The sequence below is a fragment of the Sander lucioperca genome, chromosome 10 (genome assembly GCF_008315115.2).
Source record: "Sander lucioperca isolate FBNREF2018 chromosome 10, SLUC_FBN_1.2, whole genome shotgun sequence".
Lineage (NCBI taxonomy): Eukaryota > Metazoa > Chordata > Actinopteri > Perciformes > Percidae > Sander > Sander lucioperca.
The window spans coordinates 22,262,204-22,286,248 of record NC_050182.1 but is presented as its reverse complement, the minus strand read 5'-3'; the positions used below and the strand labels follow the sequence as shown (position 1 = coordinate 22,286,248).

General features: G+C 41.2%; 1 protein-coding gene across 2 annotated transcripts; it reads left to right on the top strand.

Annotated features, from left to right (window-relative positions):
* Positions 1-203: 203 nt before the first annotated feature.
* Positions 204-24,045, top strand: faxcb (failed axon connections homolog, metaxin like GST domain containing b). Of its 2 annotated transcripts, XM_031322667.2 has the most exons (7): positions 204-679; positions 2,841-2,962; positions 7,465-7,600; positions 9,128-9,324; positions 17,438-17,655; positions 19,672-19,788; positions 20,347-24,045. In XM_031322667.2, exons 1-7 carry the CDS (start codon positions 644-646, stop codon positions 20,661-20,663), a joined length of 1,143 nt encoding a protein of 380 aa, XP_031178527.1. In that variant the 5' UTR covers positions 204-643; the 3' UTR covers positions 20,664-24,045. The 2 variants fall into 2 exon arrangements, with proteins under 2 accessions (XP_031178527.1, XP_031178526.1); XM_031322666.2 differs by lacking the exon at positions 204-679 and having other exon boundaries at positions 2,388-2,962.

The window sequence follows — 24,045 nt, the reverse complement described above, 5'->3', positions numbered from 1 at the left end:
AGACCAATAACCAGGCTGTAAGTGCTTGCAAAGATGTTTTTCTCTGACGCACAAGCTAACAAAACAGACTTTGTGGGTTGATGATTTTCAGATACTTCTGTTATTTCACGTTTTAGAAGTTATCAAATGTGTATAAGATTTGACAGTGATAACTGCTGTGTTGATTGTCTAAAATTATAATAATATATAATAAAAAAAGAACTGCCACACAGTAGTGTCTGCAGTGGATTTCTCCCACAGTGGTTCAGCTGTCTACAATAACAAACACTCCTGCTCTAATGCGCGCTCCCTAAAAGCCGCGGGAGTGCGCACCTAACTTGCTGTAGCCATGGCTGCAGCGAGGACTTTAAAGTACCATCACCTAGATCACATAGATTAAATCCACATCGTCACTTCATCCTGTTCTTTTTAAACACACCAGCTGTTATCGACGAGGACAGAGTGTTACCGGTTGACCGAAGGATTTTAATGCATTTACTGGCATCAATGTGCCACCGATAGTGCTATAAACTAGGATTTTTTTTGCTAAAATCATTTTTTCTTGAAGTTGTCTAAAAGTTGTCTTGAAGTTGTTGGCTGTAACTACCTTTCAGCATGCTCCACAAACCGATTCAAAGAACAGCCGGGGGATTTATCCGTCAAGATGAATGTCTTCTTACAATTCCGAAGTTGTTCCAGAGTGAGTAGACTTTTCATTCTGCCTGTTATGTGTTATTTCACGTTTTTGTTCATTCATTGGTGAATTATTAACTCTAGCTAGGTGATCTGTGTCCTGCGTTTAACGGCTATACTTAGTTTAGAAGGCTTTGAAGGCTGCTATCCTGGATAGTTTGTAATTGAGCATATGCAGTAGGCTGAATGGATGCTTTAAACTGATGTGTATACGCTTAGTAAGTTTTGTTAATCCTTCGAAGGTAAACAAATAAACTACTATCTCCAGCAGATATCCTCCAGTGAAGTGGCCTAATGATCACTGAACTCTCCAGTACACAGTTGAATGACTTACATGATATCAAAAGGACTTGTCGTTTAGTGTGCAGTGTGTCACGGTGAGCCACTGGTTTCACTGGGATGCAGCAGGGCGGGGTGAGCAGACAAAAGGCCAGCTGCGTCAAGTTAGCAGAGTTTGGCACAATAACACCGGATATTGACCGAGTTCACCGTGAAAATAAAAGTATGATCTTGTGTAGCGGGTTCTCTCTCTCTCTCTCTCTCTCTCTCTCTCTCTCTCTCTCTCTCTCTCTCTCTCTCTCTCTCTCTCTCTCTCTCTCTCTCTCTCTCTGCTGATGGTGTGTAAGAATGTACCCTAAAGTCTGCAGAATAGCACCAATAGATGGCGCTTGTGTTACAGAAACAGCCTGTCTCATATGGAAACTACTAGCCAAATGAAAAGTTACCTTTTAATAGCAAGTGGAATTATTAACTCCGCTACAGTTGAACATTACTTTTGTTCAAACCGCAAGCCCCTTGATTGATTGGTTATTACTAGTGATGTATTTAGATGTGGAAAACAAATTTCCAACTCGAGGTCCACTAAACTACCTCTTTCCAGAACTTTGATCAGAGCTTCTCTTTCTTTCATTTCAATCAAACCACTATTTCTACGGTCAAGAATGAGCTTTTATGTTTAACTGTACCATTATGTTTGTAGAGACCAAGGGTATTTAACCAAAGTTGTGTGAAAGACCTACAGAAAGATGGAGCAGTGTAATAAGTTGATAGGCTATACAATGTAGAATGCATATGATTGAATGAATTTTGGAAAAGGCAAAGTAATATAGCACTGAACAAGGTTGTTTAAGCCTGTTAGAAAAAAAAATAAACAGCATTTCTCAGCTGTTCAACAACCAGTTTGAACATTATTAACATTCCGAGCTGAAACAATTAGTCACTCAGTTCATCAACAGGAAATTAATCAGCAACTATTTTAATAATCAAATAATCGTGAGTCATTTTCCTAGCCAAACTGCTAAAGATTTTCTGGTTCCAGCTTCTCTAAATGATGTTTTCTTTTTCTCATATGATACTAAACTGAATATGTTCAGGGTTTGGACTGCTGGTCAGACAAAACAAGCTATTTGAATGTATCACTTTTGGCTCTAGGCCAGACCTTTATAGACAAAAGGATGCATCTGGAAAATAACTAACAAATGACTGAATAGTTAGTTGCAGTCATATATACAATAATTTATATGACACCACTGTATGTTCAGCTATTGAAAGAAGGGGCTATAATATGCTGGATGAGAAGACCATGCAGCCTGTGCTATAGCAGTTTCAGTAGTTCAGCAGTAGATTAAAAAAAATATATTATTTACAGAAAATGTCATTGAAGCAGTGTGAAATGTCAATACTATTAGTGTTGTGTACAGAACATCGTAGGCCTACAATTCATCAAAAACCATTGCAACACGTACAGCCCCAACAGTGACATTTTATTTTGAAATGTGTGACCGGAAGTCTAGCTGTTTTATTTCTGCTTAGCTTGACGGCGCTCTCTAAAACCCTGCAAAGGGAAAGACTGGGCGCAGAGCATCATCCAGCTGGGGAGGGCGAGCCGAGATGTTTACACCTTCTGATTTTCTGGAGAAACATTAGCCACAGCGCCGCCATGCCGTAGACAACCCGCCGGCTGTTTAGATGAAGCCTAACGGGGACTACAGCAGGAAGAGAGCGGGGTGGCTGTAACCGAGGGAGGGAGGATGTACTGGGCTGCTGGCTTCGCCTCTTCCCGGCCGTGTGTGGTTGAACTCGGGCGGAATCACAGCCTGCCCCTCGGGCTGTGCGGCTCCGAGCAGCAGCAGTCTTTGTATGGCTATATCATCGCCTTCCCTTTACAGGACTACGGGGGCATTATGTCGGCTCTGGGATCGGACTCCTGGTGGAAGAAGACTCTGTACATCACCGGGGGGGCCCTGCTGGCTGCTGCAGCCTACCTACTGCATGAACTGCTCGCCATCAGGTAGGAACCACACAGAATGCCTCACCACTTCTTTTGTTATTTAGCCCTCAGAGCTGCGGGTCTAATTGTTAATCCCACCTGCTGACAGTGACTGATCCGTGTCACTGGAATGGCCTGGACATGGGAGTCCTTTCGTTTGATGTCATCTCTGTGCAGATCTCGCGGTGGTTGCTGAGCTTTCAGCACCCTGTTTTCCTCTTCCCAAGGACACAACACTAGATGGAGAGAAGAAAATAAAAAAATAAAAAAAACCGAGTCACGTTTTCTCTCTTGTGCCAGCTCCGTCGGCACCTGAGCGTGTAGAAACGGAGCGCTCCTCGGGCGCTGCGGAGTCAGAGCGACCTTTAACGCACTCTGCCGTGAGGTACACATCTGCCGCTTTGTAATATTGAAAGAAAACACGTTTACAGCTAGGCCTTTACTTTGTAATGATGGCGGATGAGAGAGATATGATTAATCCCCACGATGGAAAAGTGATTATCTCAGGACTATTGTTAGTGCAGGGAATGCGTGCCTGTCAATGAGGGGATTATTTTTTGGCCAGGCCAGTACCGGGGAGTAAGTACATCCTGTAACAGTGGCCTGGTAGTGTGCTTTCGCTCCCCTCCCTCCCCCGTGATAATCTGTGTAACCTTGTATTTCGTGCAGAAACGCTGCTAAATCACGTGCATGCTGCTGAGGCTGCCGGCATCATCTGTTCATGCCATTTGATGTGTTGTTGGCACTGGCTCCCTGTCTCTTCCATGAGAGACCCTTAATGTCCGGAGAGCTCTTTAAGTGGCTCTTCAAGGAGATTTCAGCACCACATTTAAACGGACAGGCGCATTAACATGATAGGATTGCCTAGAACAGATGAGGCAGAGTGGACGATGAGAGTTGGAATGGTTTCAGCACCATGTGAATGTGGACAGCGACTTTCAAGACCTGGATCGGTTTCAGCACCACAGGACAGTGGACAGAGACACGACAAGCCCACTTCTACAGTTCATAGATTGTGCATACTGTATAAACACACTGCACACTAAGTTGCCAGTTTATTAGGTACACCTAGCTAAAACTAATGCAGTCTAATACTAGTCTAGTCCTGCAGTAAATCACTGTTTTAGACAGGTGTCGACTCTACTAATATTTTTGAGGCTGGCAGTTTGCGCTGCTGTTGAACCGTCTTGCATTATACATAGAGGCGTTTCTGTTATTCAGCCTGCCCTCGTTGATAGTTGACACCTGACAGTAGACTATAAAGAGGTATAATTCAACAGCACCACAAGCTACATCTACCAAAGTGTCCAAAGAAGGTAAAGTCCACACAACTGCTTAATGCGCCGAAAAAATACTTTAATAGTGCAAAATAAGGCACACAACGTTTCGGCCCACAATTTGGCCTTCCTCAGGTGTGTTTGGTTGCAGTGACCCATGTCTTCTGGGGTGTTGTCAACACATCACATGGTCAGAGGTCATGTGATATGCGAAACAATAAACATACATCGGAATACTATTCAGACATAGATGTACATACTAATACTATCCAGATTGGGCAATTAAAGGAGAAATCCAGCTGATTTTTACCTGAATCTTGATCGCTAGATGTCTCCGAGTACTGTCGATAGGAAAAAAAAAAGACCAAAATCAGTGCTAGCAAACTGGAGTTGCTGCAGCTACGTCCAGAGCTCCCGGTTAGTTAAAATTCCAGTTGTGAGGGCATGTTCTAAAGAGTGCCTTTGTCTCTTAACAGACACAAAATGCAATCATAATGTCTGTGCAACATGAACAGTGCTCTTACGTGACAACAAGATGCGATTTCAACTCAGACATTGTGAAGAAACTGTTTAAATTCAAAGTTTGTACTGTCACCTACCTCTTTTTCCATGAAAATGACAACAACACAGAGGAGAACCGATTTAAAGTTTGAATGCAACAACGCGATAGCTCACAGAGATTGTGGCAAAATCTGGTTGGTTTAACTAAAAGAGGAAACGCCCACATTCAGCTGATGACAATGCAGCTGATTAGGTCGGGAGAGAGAGAATGGGAAGCATAGTTGTCTTCCTGAATGAACCTACGCTGAGCTTCATAACAGTAGGGTTAAAGGGGAAGTCATTTACTCTCATCTTTAAATGGAGGCCTTTTACACAGCTCAACAGGGTATTAGATCTTACCTAATCATGTTACAACCCAAAGAAGTGTTTTAGAGAAGTGATGATTTATATATTTGATATATATTAAACTGGGAAGTAATTGTATTATTCAGGAAATAATGTAAAAAGTGGAGTATGGAGTACAGGTTTATTAAATGATTCAGACTTGAAGAGCTTTGGTCAGTGATAAGATATGTTAAAAAAAAAAATGATCCTAATGCCAGTTTGTAAATTCTCCTTTTACCCCTTCCTGTGTGCTGCATAAATAAGTTATGGTGAGAAACAGGGAGCCATGGCTTTGACATTATAGGTCAAAGGTGGTTTTCTCCTTGATTCTGTTTAGCTGTTTAAGTGGCATACAAAGCTTTGGCAGGTCATGTTTAATTGTTATGGAAATGAAGTAATGAAACAGAGAGCTCAACACACAGGGTGAAAAGAGCAATGTGTCACAGTAGCAAGCCTTCAGTCAGCTAGACTAGCTTACAGGGCTCGGAAATCTATTGTATGGATGTCCCCAGCTCCCATTTCTTCTCCCCATGAGTAAAACAATCATGAGTTTGTCATTTGGGATGGTTGTGGGACGGTAAGCAAGTGTAACTGTGAAGACTTCTAGGTGCCGTCCACACGGCAACGGAATGTTTGGAAAACGTCGCTTTTTCAAACCTATGCTGGAAGTTATAGCCTACAACCAAACAGAGGTAATGCAGACAAAGTTTGTGTTTGATTTGTTATTATTAACAACTTGTTGTAATTCATCAGTTGCAAAAAGACAACATGAAATGGTCATTGGTCAATATATCGGCCACCCTGCTGTCTAAATATCGCCCATTGAAAAAAGCCCTGGTCGACCACTACTTCTAAGAAAGCTTTCTCATTTTAAAATGCCCTACAAACAGTTCTCGTTAATACAGTACCTTTGGTTAATACCTGGGTTCATATTGGTTACATAAACATAAAGAAGTTGCAATATTGACTGAAATCATAAAACAACCTGTATTTGACTGAGCATTGCAGATTAACAGAAAGGATATGTCTTCATGGAGTTCAACCAGGACAACAAAATGTAGGTCTGCACAAAGCTATTGTTTGGAAGTTAATGAAGTGAAGCCACCGCAGTCTCTAAAAATAAAAAAGTGTATGTGTATGTGTGTGTGTGGGTGGTTGAGAGTGTTTAAAAAAGCAGAGCTCAGGGACACCGGGACTTACTGCAGTGTCACCATACTATAATAAGCTACAGGTGTGTGACCCTTTCCTCCCAGGAAGGTTTGTTAGAGCATGATAACGAACCACAAGTCCTGCTAGCCACTGAGTTCTGTTTGGTATTTATCTCACAGCACTGGCTGACCTAGAAAACAGGTAGTAACACCAGTTGCTCTCAGACAGACTTTTTTTAACATTTTATCAAAGGATACCATTGCTGTCCTTTAAGTTTGTATCAATGCTCTCTTTACTATTGTTCCTACACATCATCAACAGGGTTAAAGATATCAAAGCTTATATTCCTCCCTGAAGAATCAGCCGTTTGTTGCATGTTATAGGTTTACAAAGTGAAAAGCCCAAAGTCCCCCCCCAAAGGGACTTACCATCTCCAACAGAAAACACTGTTCACAAACTGCTCCAAACAGCTCTATTGTAGTCCAGCCTTTACTTCAGAGACAAACGTGGTCACTTTGGAACACACGTTATAATGCTCGCCTAGCTGCTAGCACGGCACGCCCTCATACTCTGCTTCTGACTGGCTAGTAGTCCTTACCTAGCTACTGTCAGGGCACGCCCTCATACTCATACTGCTTCTGACTGGCTAGTAGTCCTTACCTAGCTACTGTCAGGGCACGCCCTCATACTCATACTGCTTCTGACTGGCTAGTAGTCCTTACCTAGCTACTGAGCATGTGTGACTTCCAACAAAGATGGAACAGAAGTGAGATGTCTCACTCTGTAGTTAAAACAGAGAGCTCAACACACAGGGTGAAAAGAGGAGCTGCAGCAATGTGCAGTACAACAATATATGGTGTTTTTTGAAAATTAAACCATGTAAACCTATTCTGATATAACCTCTAAATACAATTATGAACCTGAAAATGAGCATAATATGAGCACTTTAAGTGCTTTTGCCTTCTGCTTATTGTCAATCAAATCATTCCTCAAAAGACAGTAAGGTCGTTTTATTTAAGGTGGGTTTGGGGACAGCAGATCAAATAAAGTTGTCAATTTAAATATGCCAGTATATGGAAAACTAACAAACAAATAAGAACAAATTATACATGCATTCAGTTATCTTATACAATAGGGATTTTCAAACTGATCTGGGAACATAAGCTTAACACTGTTTATGTACTAAAGATAATGTTTTCTTCATCTGTGTAGGAAGGAGCAGGAGTTGGACTCTAAAGACGCCATCATCCTGCATCAGTTCTCCAGGCCAAAGAACGGTGTGCCCAGCCTCTCACCCTTCTGCCTCAAAATCGAGACGTACCTGCGCATGGTGGACCTGCCCTACCAGGTGATACTCTGCACACCGTCACAGAGTTTATTACACACAGAGTAGTCTCGCATTGCCAGACCTTCCTCCACAGCGCTGCAGAGGAGGGTCTGACTAGTCCACACAGCATTCTGCGATGGGAGAAAAACGTGCTTTGGTTTACTGACATTTCTATAAACCAATCACAATGGTCTTGGGCAACGGACTCAATGACAGCGCCTCTGCAAAATAGTCTCAGGAAGGAACTTGTTTTGGTGGAACATGTGTACGTTCAAAGGTTGTTTTAGTCGAGCAACAGAAAACTCAGATTAGACAGATAGTCTAGCTAGCTGTCTGGATTTACCCTGCAGAGATCTGAGGAGCAGTTAACCATAGTCCTCGGAAATCCACCGGAGGTTAGAACGCCAACACAAAGAAAGTGGAAGGTAACATCCGGCTAAAAAAAAAAGGGAAGACTGGTGGAAGATAGACTACACACAGAGCTACAGGAGAGGAGCCTGATGTGCTCCTTGCTGTGGTGTTCCTGCACCACACTTCCCAGAGCTCACCAGCCAGTCATATAGCATTCAGTGTATTTTTTCTGTTCTTGAAGTTTGCGTTTCTGTAGCTGGTAGTCTGTAATGTTGCTTCTTCAGCCTTGACTGCTCTTGCTTACTACCCAGTTCTTCCAATGTTTATACAAAAGAAAAACTGCTGTTGCTTCCAGAAATGTAACACACGTTTCTTTCGGTGTTTGGTGTTTTACCAAAATGCATATCCCATGAAGAGGTCATCATGCTCTTAATTAATGACAATTGGGCTAATTCATAGTCTACTTCATTGCAATTCATAGCTGTTTAAGTAATATGTTCGTTGACCATTTGTTCCCAAACTATTTGGCTTTCGACTGCCTGGAAAGAAGCCATTTCTACTTGTGATCTTTCATCACTGGTTGCATGGGGTTTTCCTTCTCAAATGGATTTATCAGAATACTTTTTAGTGGCCTGAACAGATAAATGATCCAGTAATCCACTAGAGTAAGCAAAATTACAAAAGAATAAACATAATTCTGTGTAGCAAAATTGTTTTTTGCTTTCCTATCTTGTCAAATGGATTCCAGTGATTGTGTATTGCACTTCCACAAAGTTGGATGACTTGACAGAGAATGGTTTAAAGATCTGTGCAGCAGAGACCAAGGGTTAAGCTCCATAAACAATAGATCCTACAATTCCCATAATGCAACTCAATAGCATCTAACATTAGAGCCTTCCTGTCTTTTATACTCCGAACCTCCAGAGCCGGAGAAGGTATAACACAACTGTTGTCATGGGTTGAGTAGTATTCCTCATGACCAGTAAATTGGACGCATTGTTTAAAATCAGTGGAGTGACCTTTAAAAGGATCCCAAACCACAGGTTGGGAACCACTGAAATACACCATTTTAAAAGTCAGTAACAGGAAAACATTGTTGGCCAATTGGCATGTCGGTCTACAAAAACATGCTCCGTTTGCCTAGAAACTGTATGTAGAATTCTACAAGTTCTCAAATGAAGCCGTTTCCCTCTGCAGAACTACTTTGATGGGAAGCTGTCGCCGCAGGGGAAGATGCCCTGGATCGAGTACAACCACGAGCAGGCTTCAGGGTCAGAGTTCATCGTAGACTTCCTGGAGGAGAAGCTGGGTGTCAACCTCAACAATAACCTCACGCCGCAGGAAAGAGCCGTGTCCCGAGCTGTCACCAAAATGGTCGAGGAACACCTGTACTGGTAGGGGACTCATACGTGTACAGAGTATGGAGTGTTGGACTAGTTACAGCTAGGTCTTTGGAAACCGGTTAGAAACTATGATTCCACCTGCTGCAACCTTGTTTCAGTCTCCAGCAAATTTAATGAAGTCTTATTAAGTAACTTTCAGCTGATTTTTTAAAAGGACAAATACAGTGACTTTTCCCAAATTTGATGTACTTGAGGGCTAAAATGATGCACTCAAATATGTACATTTATATGTACAGTATTGTTACGGCCTCCATTTAAAGAATCAAACCAAGGCTCAAAAGGGATTGGAGGATGCAACATATAAAAAAGGATGCCAGACACAATGTTAACAATTAACCAACAAGCTTTATAAAAATAATGCAAAAACATTCCCAAAAGGAGCAAACAAAGAGAAACAAAAAGGGACTGGCGACCCTGGCCAAAAAGAACAAAAGATGGGAAGACGCTGGACCAACCTCGCAATGGGCCGTCGCTCCCCGCGTCTCGCCCTAAATTACCTAAAAAGGGTAAACTAATCCTAGAACAAACAAGAGACGAATAACTGAACTACCGGTAATCTCAGCCTAAACTAACACAATAAACTAAAATAACAAAACTCCAGCCCCTACGTAAGTGTGCACGGAGGTTGGAAAACACAAACCTGCTTGTGGAGAAAAAAGGTGATAGTGAGCTGCTGGTGTGATCTCCATGTGCCTCTGTCCCTTCACTCTCTGCCTTCTTATCACCTCCCCCACTCCACCTGAGCACTGTTTACGCTCAGGTGTGCAACAGGCAGAGGGAGGAGGGCAGAACGAGAGAGAGAGACAGAGACAGACAGACATGTAACAAGTATATATTTAAATACATATTTTAACAGCTAAGCTCAATGTTTAGTTTCGCATTGCCAGACCTTCCTTCACAGCACTGTGGAGGAGGGTCTGGCTCGTCCACACAGCATTCTGGGACAGGAGAAAAACGAGCTCTGGTTTAATGGCATTTCTTTAAACCAAATTACAATCATCTTGGGCGGCACTAAGCGCAGGACACATTGACGGCGCCTCTGCAAAACAACCTCGGGAAGGAACTTGTTTTGGTGGAACGTGTACGTTCAAAAGTAGTTTTAGTCGTGCAACAGAAAATTCAGATTGGACAGATAGTCTAGCTAGCTGTCTGGATTTACCCTGCAGAGATCTGAGGAGCAGTTAACCATAGTCCTCAGAAATCCACCAGAGGTTAGAACGCCAACACAAAGGAAGAGGAAGGTAACGGACATCTGGCTGAAATGAGAGACATCTGGTGGAATTTCCGGCAGCACCGGAGCAATCCCAGAACTAGAATGTCGTCCATATAGACCACTCAATGTTACGATGTCATTGAAAAACAACAATGGCAGATTGATTTTAACAGCTAAAAAAAGATATGTTGGGATCTTTCAACTTTTGAGCATTATTTATGCAGCCTTTCAGCCCAGGCTGACTATCTTCACCATCAGTACAGTGTTTTCAGCCCCCCGTTTGCTTTGGTGAGTCACTCCAGTACCTCTGGGTGAGTAACATGCTGCTGCTAGGAAATCGTTCACCACTACTGACACGGCCACAGGGGCTCTGCTAATGTTTTCCATTACCTACAAGCTCCATCCATATTTCACTATCCACATACACACACACACTCACACATACTGATCTCACACTGTTGAACCAGTGTGTTGTGTGCCCACACACATTAAGTGGGGGGTCTGGGGTCCTTCCCCAGGAAACTTTGAGCATCAAAACTTAATTTCCTCCATTTTGATACATTTGTATGCATCAATTTATGGTGAAAACATCTATTTATCTCAAGGAAGACACTAAACTAACACTAAAAACACAATTCAAAATATAAAAATATAATGAAATATAATGCTGTAAGGGGGCTTTCGCATTGGGCCCAGTTCGTTTGATTAATATGAACAAGGCTTGAAGGTCATGTTTTCTATTTAGAAATACATTCTCTATGAATGAATAAATGCAGTGATGTTGAATATACATTAGTGGTGTAACGGACCACCCCTACGGTTCGGCACGCATGTGAACCGCAGATTAATTGCAAAGCTTAAGCATCATAGTAGCAAACAGCGTTTCACTGCCGCTGTTACGTTAACGGGGGGCACAGCAGAGAGACGGAGCGGGATGACGTCGCCTCTGCAGCTTGTTCATATTGGAGTGATAATGAGGATGTGACATGTGTAACCTTACTGTTTAATGTGTTTAGAAATGAAGAATTGGATAAAATATGAATGTGAGATTGCACATTTTGTGTGTTGTAAAAAGGGAATTCCATACCATTTCTCCAAAGCTAGAGGTCATGCATATAACCCACATCCCCCCCTCTCTGTGTCACCTCCTTGCTCTCTTTTCTCTGCTCCTCCACCCACCCCATGCCATGTTTAGACTCCCATATTGACCTATTGATTGAATTATTTATGTCAGGGAAGGGCAATGTGTTGTCTTGGTTGCTCTTTAAAGGGCTACAGAGCAACTGATGGGTAGTTCATACGCTCACTGTTTCCCACGAGCCACTTCTGATCAATGCTGCTATGAAAATAAGATAACAGGAAACTGAAGAACTAGCAGCTGGGGCAACTGTGCTTTATTATACTTTCATTTGTTAGAGATTAAAGTCAACAAAGACCAGTGGTGGAAGAAGTTCTCAGATCCTTTCAAGAAAAAGTACTAATAGCACACTGTAAAATACTGTTACAGTAAAAGTCCTGCATTGAAAATATCACTTAAGTAAAAGTATGTAAGTGTCGTCACACAAATGTACTCAAAGTATTACAAGTAAAAGTATTCAATGCAGAAAAAAATCTTTACATTTTAGAAACTGGAAACGATTCAAACTGCTCTGTCAACCAACTGTATTTAATCAACTAATTGTTTCAACTCTACTTGTAGGCCGTTACATTGATGGGTAGTTTAATTTATAATAAAACATCGTATGTTATGAGGTGCAGGGAATGGTGGACCCAAATACAGGGGAGCAGGCGGAAGTTTTGTTGCTTGAAATGTATTACACAAAAAACCAAGGTACATACCACAAGGCAGTCAAAAAATACAAAAATGCAGGAAACAACACAAGGAGCCCAATATCGAGGAAGGCAAAAGACAAAGTCCAAAATCCTAAAAAGTCCACAGAGAAAAGGATAACAAAAACGGGAACACAGAAGCCACAGGGGAGATACCAACAAACAGACACGCTGACTGAAACACACCAACAGGAGCACACACAAAATGATCTGACGAGAGACAACAGGAACACAGAGACTAAATACACTGGGAAAATGAGAAAACGAGGACCAGGTGACACTAGGGCTGGGGAACAGGTGCAACACATTAGGAGTGGGCAGAGTAATTAAAAAAGGTGGGAAAATGCAGGAAGTAAAACTAGACAAGACAAGCGGGAAAAACAGACTATCAAAATAAAACAGGAAACAGAAATATAAACAACCACAAAAGAAATATACACAACAGAACCATACACAACAGGGAACCAACAGAACTATACACAACAGAAATATACACAACAGGGAACAGAAATATACACAAAAAAATATACACAACCACAACATCGTACTTTATAAACTACGTGTTTTGTGTGCAAACATCTTAATGTGTAAAGTAACTAGTAACTAAAGCTGTAACAGATGAATGTAGTGGAGTAAAAAGTACAATATTTCTCTCTGAAATGTAGCGGAGTAGAAGTAGAAAGTGGCATGAAAAGAAAAGACTCAAGTAAAGTACAAGTACCTCAAATGTGTACTTAAGTACAGTACTTGAGGAAATGTACTTAGTTACATTCCACCACTGACAAAGACAACTAGCCTTTCAAAGAGCGTGTTATATTTTCAACAATTCTCAATTCCCTGCACTAATCTAAGGTGTTTTACGTTAACAATGGATCAGATGACTTTGTGTAATGGGAACGGGTCACTAGTGACACATACACAGAGAACGATCACCTGGCTGCAGTTGCACTCAGCTCTACGCAGCTTTTTAGCCTCTCTCTAGCCCCCAGTATTGGTTTTATGACCCATAAACGCTGCTCTCTCATTATCCCTGTTCCCAGCAGCAGCAGCAGCAGCAGCTGTTTTCAGTGAAAGAGCTTTGATAAATGCATTGTACTACTACCGGCCCAGCACCAAATGGCAGACAGACAACATTAGCAACTATAGCTGGTGAACATAGCGGAGAATTTAGCAGCTAAAGAAACAAGACTCCAAATGAATGCTAATGTTGCTCTGTTTCTGCTGGATGTGTAAATACACAAATCTATAAGGGGTATTATATCAGATATTTTTTTCAGCTTGTTCCACTGCCACAGTGGCTAAACTAATCAATAAAAGCAATTTTAAAATATAAAACACAACCAATTTGTTTCTCCAACATTTGTGTTGGTCGCAACCACAAGTGGGAAAAACCTTGCAGAAGGGACAAAAAACAGACTATGTCCTCATGCATGGCCTGTGTACTGTAGGCCCTTAAATTGATTTGATATTCTAATCTGCTACGCAGGGTTTTTCCAAATCTTGAAACAAAGGACTGTATATCCCCTTGGGACAACAGATAATGTAACAGGAAGTAATATATGGCTTCTGGATAGTCACTACTCCCAGACGTGATGTAGGTCAGATGCTTTAATTTAATTTCCATTGAGCAACTGGTCATCTAGAGTGATCCAGAACACTGCAGGCTGGAGACAGAGGCTCCTTTACAGCCGTAGCATGGCTCAGACAGCAGAATTATAGAATGAGGCTTTCAGATGAGCTGTGGGAGAGCCTTAGTCTTTATTTCCAACAAGGTGGTGTGAGAAAGTGCAAGTGTGTAATGATAAATTAGCTTAATCTTGTTAGAGCATACATGCACAAGCAGCTTGGCCAGAGCAGAGTCAACAATGACTGTACCAAATAGCAGGGACAGTTTATTATTATACTTTTATTATATTTAGTAATGAGATAAATGCAGGTATTGTTTTCCTTTAATACATTTGTAATGGTCACAAAGGAGGGTATGCAGATAAATAGAGGCAGAGTTAGAGAGGGATTTTGAGGCTTTGAGTTGGGTTTGTTTGCACACACAGACAGGATCTGTCTGTCTACTGCTGTGAGACAAATCTCTACTTGATGTCACGACGGCTCATAGTAGCTACTCAGGTTTCCTTCTTTCTTTCTTTTTTTTTTTAAGATTATTTTTTTGGGCATTTTAGGTCTTTAATTTCACAGGATAGATGAAGACATGAAAGGGGAGAGAGAGGGGGAATGACAGCAGCAAAGGGCCGCAGGTCGGAGTCAAACCTGCGGCCGCTGCATCGAGGAGTAAACCTCTATATATGTGCCTGCTCTACCAACTGAGCTAATCTCGCCACACCTTTCTTTCTTTTTTAACACAAGCAAAACGGAATCTAAATGACTCAACAAAGAGGCCAAGCATTGCAACAATAAGTGGGTGTTTTTGTCCTAGAGATTTTCAATCCAAACCTGTAATGGAATTTCTGGGGTGTGTGCACAGTCACCTTTTCTTCTCTAACCTATTTCTGGATGAAAGACATCGACAGTCTCCAAGCATTTCCTCATGTACACAATAGCAGCCTGACAGTTTAACTGGCTGAATATATGATGTTGTCTCCCAGCGGCGAGTTGAGAACAGTATAGCTGATAAATGGGCAGTGGGATGGAAGTGGGTGGCGCACTTTTATTGATTAGGACAAGGTTAATTGTCAATAGACATAACGCTTTGTTGGTAACAGGACACAGGGGCCGAACCTCTGATTAGAAAGCCTTATTGTTGACGCCTCTGTGCACCCTACATGTTTGATTCATGACAGGCTCAGACGCTTCCTTTTTATTTAACTGGAATTGCTTATAAGGAATTGTGTGCTAGCGTGAAAGATTGCTTTTGGTATCCTGACATTATAGATTCTCATCGTAAGGGCTGGGTATCGCCATTGATTTCCTGAATGGATTCGATTTCGATTCACCATGTCCTTATTCAATATCAATTAGGTTAGGGAAATTTCAGTTATACCAATTTAGCTTAACGAGATTCTCAGAGAACTTATGCTGTAAATTGTACAAGCAAGAAGCAACCCGCAAATATATTTGTATAATGCACCAGGTTAATGTTTGTGTGTGGTTGGTTATACATCCATGGTGAAAAGGCATATATTAAAAGATTTATTTCTGGATTTTATTAATCAATATCAGATCACTCAAACAAAGATTGATTTTAATTAGAGAATTAATTATTTTAACCCAGCCCCACTCATCATATGTTGTTAAAAAGTCAAGACTAAGCACACAGAATCTGGAACAAGGTGAACTATTGGCCATTAGCCCCCACCACAATGGGACTCCAGTCTTTCATGACATGAATATTGGGGAACTGCTGTTAAAATGTTGACCCAAGCTGGTTTACATCTGTGTAGATGAAATGCTACTGTAGATGATGCTGTAAGAGCCAGATGATTGGTGAGGCTGTTAGAAGGTGGAGCATCTTTGGTAGCAGTCATTTCCTTCAGCGGCATGATCCTGATACAGGTGAGACTGATACTGGTGAGATTGTGTGATAACTAGGGCTGTCAGCATTAACGCGTTAATCGCAACGCGATTAAGGGCCGAGCATAACGCGTTAATTTTTTTTAATCGCATTAATCGAAAGCCATTTATTCAATTATTTTACACTTCACTCTGCTTCAGGTCGTGCCTAACAACGCCCCTTAGCTGTTCTAAAATCACTAAATCAACTAACTGCAGACCTGTCAGCATCGTAGAAGACTTGGGTCTTAAAGACGTACTACGGTTGGCATGTTCTGACCCGTTTTATACATTGCCGTCGAGGGGGACAGTAGTTTCACTCATACACAGCCTATAGGACACGGAGAAAGCAGCCAAACTGGAACTGCTGCAAAGTGCAAATGCTGTCTCATTAACCGGTGATCACTGGACGTCAGTGAGTAATCAAAATTATTTAGGAGTTACTGCACACTATATTAACTCTGGTTGGACTTTGCACACATTTGCCTTAACGGTTCGACATACAGAAGAACGACACTATGCTGAAACATGTGCCGAGCACTGAAGTGAAGTTGCAGAGACATGGGGCATTGCAAATAAAGTTACAACTATCGACACAGACAGTGCACAGAATATGATCGCAGCAGCAAGACTTTTGCACATTTTTCTTTTGTTTACAGTAAATAAATAATAAACAACTACAAATCTTAAAGTCAAGTTCATAAACCAACTTTCTTTGCATTAATTCATTTCCCAACCACGATACACTGGTAAGAATTGCTTTCCATTGTTAATATGTACTTAAAAACAGTTATGAAATGCAAAATAATAAGAATTTTAATCATGTAATAAAACATGCGATTAATTGTGATTAACTATAGAAATTTAGCGATTAATCGCGATTAAGAAAAAATTAATCATTTGACAGCCCTAGTGATAACCTTTTGTCAGTTTGGAAATAGACCGAACTTTCACTACCCTGCTGTTGTGTGAATGTTTTGATGGCTGAATTAAATTGATTCTATCTCACCAGAAATGTGAATGTTGTTGAATAGGGAAGTTGCAGTTACATCTAGAGCTGCAAACACACATCGATTAATCGATTAGTTGTCAACAGTCAACAAATTAATTTCCGACTATTTCGAAATTCTCTGATTGCAGTAAAGTGAATATCTTTGAGATGTGGACAAAACAAGACATTTGAGGATGTCATTTCGGGCTTTGGTAAAAAACACTGATCAACATTTTTCTTACCATTTTCTGACATTTCATTGCCCAAACAACTAATCGAGTAATTGAGAAAATTATCGACAGATTAATCGAAAATGAAAATAATCCTTAGTTGCAGCCCAAGTTAAATCTTAGAAAGATCAAGAAGAAGAGCAAGAACCTCTTCCTTCTTAGTGGGACTCTACTCCTGACAAACTGCAAGTGTTACTGCGACTCATCCTGGGTTTAGAGATCTGTGATATAAGTAGTTTGGTGCCAGACCATTCCTGCTCTGACACAATCAGGTAACCAATGTAGCGTGTGTGTGTGTGTGTGTGTGTGTGTGTGTGTGTGTGTGTGTGCTTACAGGACAATAGCCTACTGTCAGTGGGTGGACAACCTGGAGGAAACTCAGAAGCTTCTTGCGATGAGCGGTCCCCTGAGCGACACGCTGAAGTGGCTGCTGAGCCACCTGAACGGCAGCATGGTGCGCAGGGAGATGTACGGCCATGGCATCGGACGCTTCTCTAAGGAGGAGGTCTACGCTCTGATGGAGAAGGACATGAGGACGCTGGCCACACTGTTGGGTAGGAAACAGGCTGTGTGTGTGCATGTGCATGTAAATGTGCATCAGCATTCCTAATGCTTCGTCTCCAAACCTTTGCCATTAAAATGTGGTTCATTAGGAGCCACTTATCTCATCCAACTCTGTTATACACTCTGATAACAGAGTTACCAGACTTTTTTATTTGGGATAATAGAATTACATGCATTTATTACTACAGTACACATCTCTTTCCATTAGTAGGACGAGTTCTGTTCTGTTTATAAAAGCACTTTATAGTCTAAAATATATCTCTAGGTTTTGATATAAATGCAGATATAAATGTAATTAAAAAAACAAAATCGATAAAAATCGATTTTCTAATATTGCACCTGTCAATACAGAATGAAATATTCTGTAGCCTATTTTGCCGTCAATACTGCCGACGTTGTCTTTGCTGTAATCAAATCAGTATATATTTATGTTTAACATGGTATTTCATTTTATCAATGGGAAACATCCATGTGTACAGACCAGACTAGCAGCAGCACCGCGTCAGACACATTTCTGGTGTGCAAAGACAGAAAAATCCACGCAGCTGACACGCAACAGAAACGCCACGCTCACGCCACGCAGCCAGTGTGTAACCGGCCTTAGGCCACCACTGCCCCAGAATGCATGATTTCAATCAGACACACATGAAATCCTACTGAAGTTTTCCGTTAATTTGTTTACATACTTATTTATTTGTTTATTTTTTATCTTTTGGATGTTGTATGTCCATACTGGTGTGTACTTGTCTGTGTGCATGGGTCTGTGTTGTCTGTCCCCGTCTGGTTTGAACCTGATCTGGGTTGGTTTGCGGGTGGGTAAGGGACTTGAGGGGAATTGACATGTGACTGTCTCAACTATGCTTCATTCACCATGGCCTCTGCTGTATGTCATTTATTGTGAAATTCAAATAAAAAATGTTGAAAAAAAGAAACGGGGAAAGTTCTGGATGTCAGCCACAGGGATACGATATCTGTGTGCAGATGGGAACAAAGAGTCCGATGCTGGAACGAAAAGTGATTTGCATCGATCTGTTTGTGCCATTTCAACTAATGACCACTTGTTGTAAAACGGAAAGTTATTCCCAGAGTGAGAGCATCAGTACACTCAGCTTGCTTGCAGCTTCTCTTTTAATGCTTTCCAGACTCAAGTACCAGAAGTGTGAATATAAAATGTGTTGTTGCTGCTCAAAGTGCAGGTCTTTCAGCTTCAAAATGAAATCAGTTTATTTTAAGAGTCATGAAAGATCCAGTTTCTGCTTGTCCAAGTGGTGGTAGTAGTAGGACATTAAATTGTATGAAGAAATATTATAACAATATCCACTTTCTGTTGTGTTACTCAACCTCCAGTGGAGGTCCTCTACTTTAAAATCAATGGAATGAAGGGGTAGGCTACTTGAGTTCATCTGAGAGGGCTTTGGTAGCCTACTTCTGACATAAAACATTGGGGACAATTAATAAAGGTTTTTATTGCCAATTAACCACCTTTATCTTGTTTAGTTCTATATTGTTTCAAATTTAAAACAATACTTAAAAAAAGTAATCAATAAAAAAATCGGTAACACTTCACTTGAAGGTATCGACATAATCGTGACATGACACTGTCATAACTATCACATGAAACTGTCATGAACGTGTCATAAACGTTATAAACAAGTCATAAACGTTTATGACTTCTGTCATTAAGTGTCATTCGGTTTTTGTCATGACTAGTTGACATTGTTCGGGTTGTCTTGATTATGACAACCTGACATTAATCAAAGTGACATTCCCAGAAGAGTGTCTTGGTCATGACAAATTGACATTACATTTGTTTATGATGTCTTTGTCATGACAAAAACCGAATGACACTTAATGACAAAAGTCATAAACGTTTATGACTTGTTCATAAGGTTATGACACGTTCATGACAGTGTCATGTCACGATTATGTCAATACTGTCAAGTAAAGTGTTACCAAAAAATCTCTGCATCAAAACTTCAAATTGCTGTTTATTCTCTGTCCTGTAGGAGATAAGAAGTACTTTATGGGCTCTAAGGTGTCGACATTAGATGCTACAGTGTTTGGGCATTTAGCCCAGGCTATGTGGACTCTGCCCGGGTCACGACTGGAGCAACTCATCAAAGGTCAGTGGATCTGTGAAGTACTCAGACATAAGTGGAACAGTATATTATAACTATGAACTAAATGAATGAATTAATAGATACTGTCTCTTCAGTTTGAGCTTTCTTATTACCCTGTTTTGCAGTATTTAAGCATAATTAACATCATCATTTACAGTTTTCCTTGCTGCTTTGTCATATTGTTTTTTTATTTGTCTATTCCAGCCACTAGATGGCAGTGGTATTCTACTTCAATGCAGTGCTGCTGACACAGGCTTCGATTGTTGCTTTCAAATCTTGCACAGAGTGGGGAAACTTGAGTCTCTTGTCTTTCAGAGAGCAGAATCAGAGCTTGTAGTGTCACTGATTAAGGTTCTCTGTTGTTTTGATACATCATTTATGATGAGAGGGCTCATATTGAAAAGACAACACAAAATATGCTTCATAAAGTATCCTAGATGTATTGTCTTCCTCTGTATCAGACTCACAGTGTCAGTAATCACCAGTGATACCTCCTGCTGGTCTGAACTTTACCTGTAGAAGCTTGTGCATGTGAACCTGCTCTGTCTGATGTCTCTACAGGAGAGTTGATCAACCTGGCCATGTTCTGCGAGCGGATGCGAAGGAGGTTCTGGCCCGAGTGGTTTGTGGATGTGGAGGATCTTTATTATGATGGAGACAGTGAGAGCAGCAGCGGCGGCGGCGGCTCCCCTACAGGCTTTGGCATCTTCTCCAGGACTGACACACTGGACGACAGCGACGCCAGCAGCCACTCGGCCGGACACACGCACACACACTCCCCCGACTCTGACCACTCGCTCTTTGACTCGGACATGGGCACGGGATCTGAAAATGACATTCAGCTGAAGGAGGAGTTAATTCCCGACCTGGAGGTCTGACCTGAGAGTGGTCGTGATTGGCAGACAGATTGAGACTGACAGGAGACGAGAACTGTGTCGGTTAGCTTGAAAAAAAAACAAAAACGGGCAGTCTGGACAGGTTTCCAGACAGCAGCTCTCACAGCTGAAAGAATATTCCAGCTCCTCCACCTCTAATACCCAAAATGATAAACCCTGCTGATGGACCGACTGGGTATTAATATGCAGAGCATACAAACTGAACCTCATAATACACATACTACTGTATGGTTTACCCCTCCTGTAACACCAGAACTGTCACAGTGGCAGTTTCTCTTTGCCTTATTTGTCTCGTCCTCAGATGCAGAAGCTGGTTTGAAAGGTTAACACAAAGGAAACATCTCATCTCCTGAAAAGTGCAGCAGCGACAGAAGAGTGGTCTAGACAAGGCAGGTGGCACTTCACTTGCTATGAAACGATGCAACTAATCACCACTCTGCCATGTGTCTTAACGTACAAACCCATTGGAACAGGTGGAGATCGATCATGTGGCTGAAAGGAACAGCTGCTGTGTCTCGGCTGTAAAGCATCCGTGTGCTGGAGAAGAAACACAAATGACATTTAGTGCTAGTCCATGCTCTAGATTGATCCTTTATGCTACTGTTTGCGAAAAGAACCTGTATCAAAACATAGGGCTGGGTACCAATACCAATACTTTTTAGGCACCGACCGAATTGCCTCCTTAGGATTGAGTATTGTCATTTAATACCAAATTCCAATACCTAAGGAGCAAATCTTATCAGCGTCAGTGAGCCAATAAGCGTGCAGCATGCTTCTACCAACATGCTACTTGCGATTGGCTGTCGTTACACATCGTAAAAGGTGAAGCTGAAAAGTAAATAAAAAAAATTGTTACGTAATGTGTAATGTTGTAATTTCTTTATGTTGAAATGCATTTTATAAAATTGGTATTGGAAAAAAGTAACATTGAGGAACCGGTGTCGAAGTCACGGTATTGGTATCGGTACCTGAATCAAACGTGTTTTGAACGACACCTAGCCCTATCATAGTCCTATGGAATAGAGGCCAGAAGGAAAGAGGAGCAGATTGGTGCCTGTTTAATTTGCCAGTTATTATCCTTATTTCTCTCCATGTAGAAATTACTTGCTTTGTTATTGGGGACGTTGGAGCTTTCATTGTTTTCCACATCTCTTCAGCTCTGTAATTCGTATATTTGACCACTAGATGTCAGCCTAGTGCCTCCTTTATTCTGTAACATCCACCCTGAGGACCTGCAGTCCATTTAACACAGCAAATCATTTCTCCTTCAGTCCTAATCTTTAATATTGCGGTTCCCATTCATAGGTAACCTGTCAGTCTGTGTGCAGGTGTAATGTGCGTACGTATGCGTACTTACACACTGTGACTGAGCGCAGCAACAAATCAGCCTTAGTTCTTTAAGACTAGAGAAATGGGTGAAAAAAGCCTGCAACAGTTTTTGTTGTGATATAATTTATTATCTGTGCCACTTTATTTTTCTTTCTATAGGATCTTATGTGTCAAATATATATTTTGTTAAACTTTGTTTTGTTATTGCTCTCAAAGAGAGATGTTATTTTGCACTAGTGGAAAATTATTTTCACCTTATTTCAATGGGAGCAATCTGTTGTGGAGGTAGAGAACAGTCTAGGCCAAAGGAATGGGAAACATAAATGTGTATATCAGTAGTACAGGACGTTGAGTGTCCTGATAATAACTGTGCTGCGAGGGGACTGTGCTGCTTACTGTATGTCGTGTATGTGAATCTTACTGGGTGTGAATGTCATCAATGAAGCAGTTGATGAAGTCTTTGCAGAGACAGTCAGAATACCAAATAAACAGAACTGAACATCGCTAGTTTAAAAACCTTTGGTATAAAATGGACCAAAATGTCTCGGGAAGTGTTCACTTTTGTCTGTCACGTCAAGCTTGGTGGAAGCGCTCGTAATGGCAATATGATTGCTGTAAAAAGATTGTGGTGCATATAGAGTAGATGTGACTTAAGTTTAAGGGTCAGTACACTCAAATTACAAAAAACATTCTCACCAAAATCTCATGGTATTGAGCCATTCAGATAGTTTGGGTTTTATTTCTCCAGGTTTTCAGATATGTGTCTGTAAGATTTTGCGAATCCTGTCACTTTGGATTTCTTACATCCGATGAAAACTGTAATATCACAAAAGAATCCAGTTCAAGCAAATGATGACTAACACATAAATCATTGAGATTTCTTTCAACACTCGCAGCATAATCCTAAACCACCCTGTAAAATTGACGTTCTGTTTATTCGTGGTAATGTTACCGTAACGTAGTTTTACAAGATCACAAACAGCCTTATCTTCATCCAGGATTTTTCCAACTATGGTGTCAAACCCAAAATGCTCGTTGTTTGAATTTGGAATGAAAAGTGACAGCCCAAGTTCACAGCGAGGTTTGTGGATACCTGTGGACTTTTACTTAAAACTGCTATAGTCAGTATTTGTATATTAATGTAATGTGAAAGGGGTCGTCGCTTGTAATGATGAACCCACAGAGAATTATCACCTTACTCCGCAGGTTCCCTAAGCGCTACAGAGCGTTTTAGCATCTTACTCCTTCTTTATGTTTTTACCATAGACTGTCAAAATAATGGCCATGCGCATCAAAAAACAAAAAAGTTTTTAAAACCCATTGTACGCTACCTGCTCTGCCCCAAACAGCAACAGACAAAGTTAGGGACTAGTTGATGACCATGAGCATTTAGCTGCATAAGAGGGATATATTTCCCTCAGGAGTTGGTGGAGAGCACAAAGCAGAGGGAATATTGGACTTACATTCATCAGGTGGCCAGAAACACGACTCTGAGTGAATGCTAATGTTGCTCCGTGTCTGCTAGATGTAACTGCTTGCTAACAAGTTTGCCATACCAACTTCAAGCCCAGCACTATCTGCATGGCTACATACCACTTGTGTTTTTTATGCAGTTTGGGGGAAGTGACCCTTTAAATGAGAAGCCTGGATAGATGCAATATATGAGTTAGTGACAGAAGGCCGGAGTTTGATCCAGATACTTGGACTCCAGAGACAACCCTCTTCCATCATGTCGCCCTGTGGTTCGCATCCCGACCCGCCCTGGCCTGGATTGTGCGCTTTTTCTCAGTCGCCTCATCCAGTCTGGGCATCATATAGAATTGGACTGCTTTAAACAAGCCATATTAAAACTAAATGTCTTGTTGATTAGAACCATGTCATAGCATTACTGCTGGGGTAATGTAAATATTGTATGTGTGACAGTCTACCATACTGTATGTAGAGCTGATTGACTGATCAAACTACCTATGGATGTGCAGTCATAAACTGGAGCGACTAGATGATTTCAATAAAGAATAGCTGTGACAATTTTAAA

Excerpts from the sequence above, each read along its gene's own strand:
- faxcb (XM_031322666.2), top strand. The coding sequence starts at position 2,703 with ATGTACTGGGCTGCTGGCTTCGCCTCTTCCCGGCCGTGTGTGGTTGAA. Across the intron at positions 7,601-9,127 it reads TGGTGGACCTGCCCTACCAG|AACTACTTTGATGGGAAGCT; the intron begins GTGATACTCTGC and ends TTCCCTCTGCAG. Across the intron at positions 9,325-17,437 it reads GTCGAGGAACACCTGTACTG|GACAATAGCCTACTGTCAGT; the intron begins GTAGGGGACTCA and ends GTGTGCTTACAG.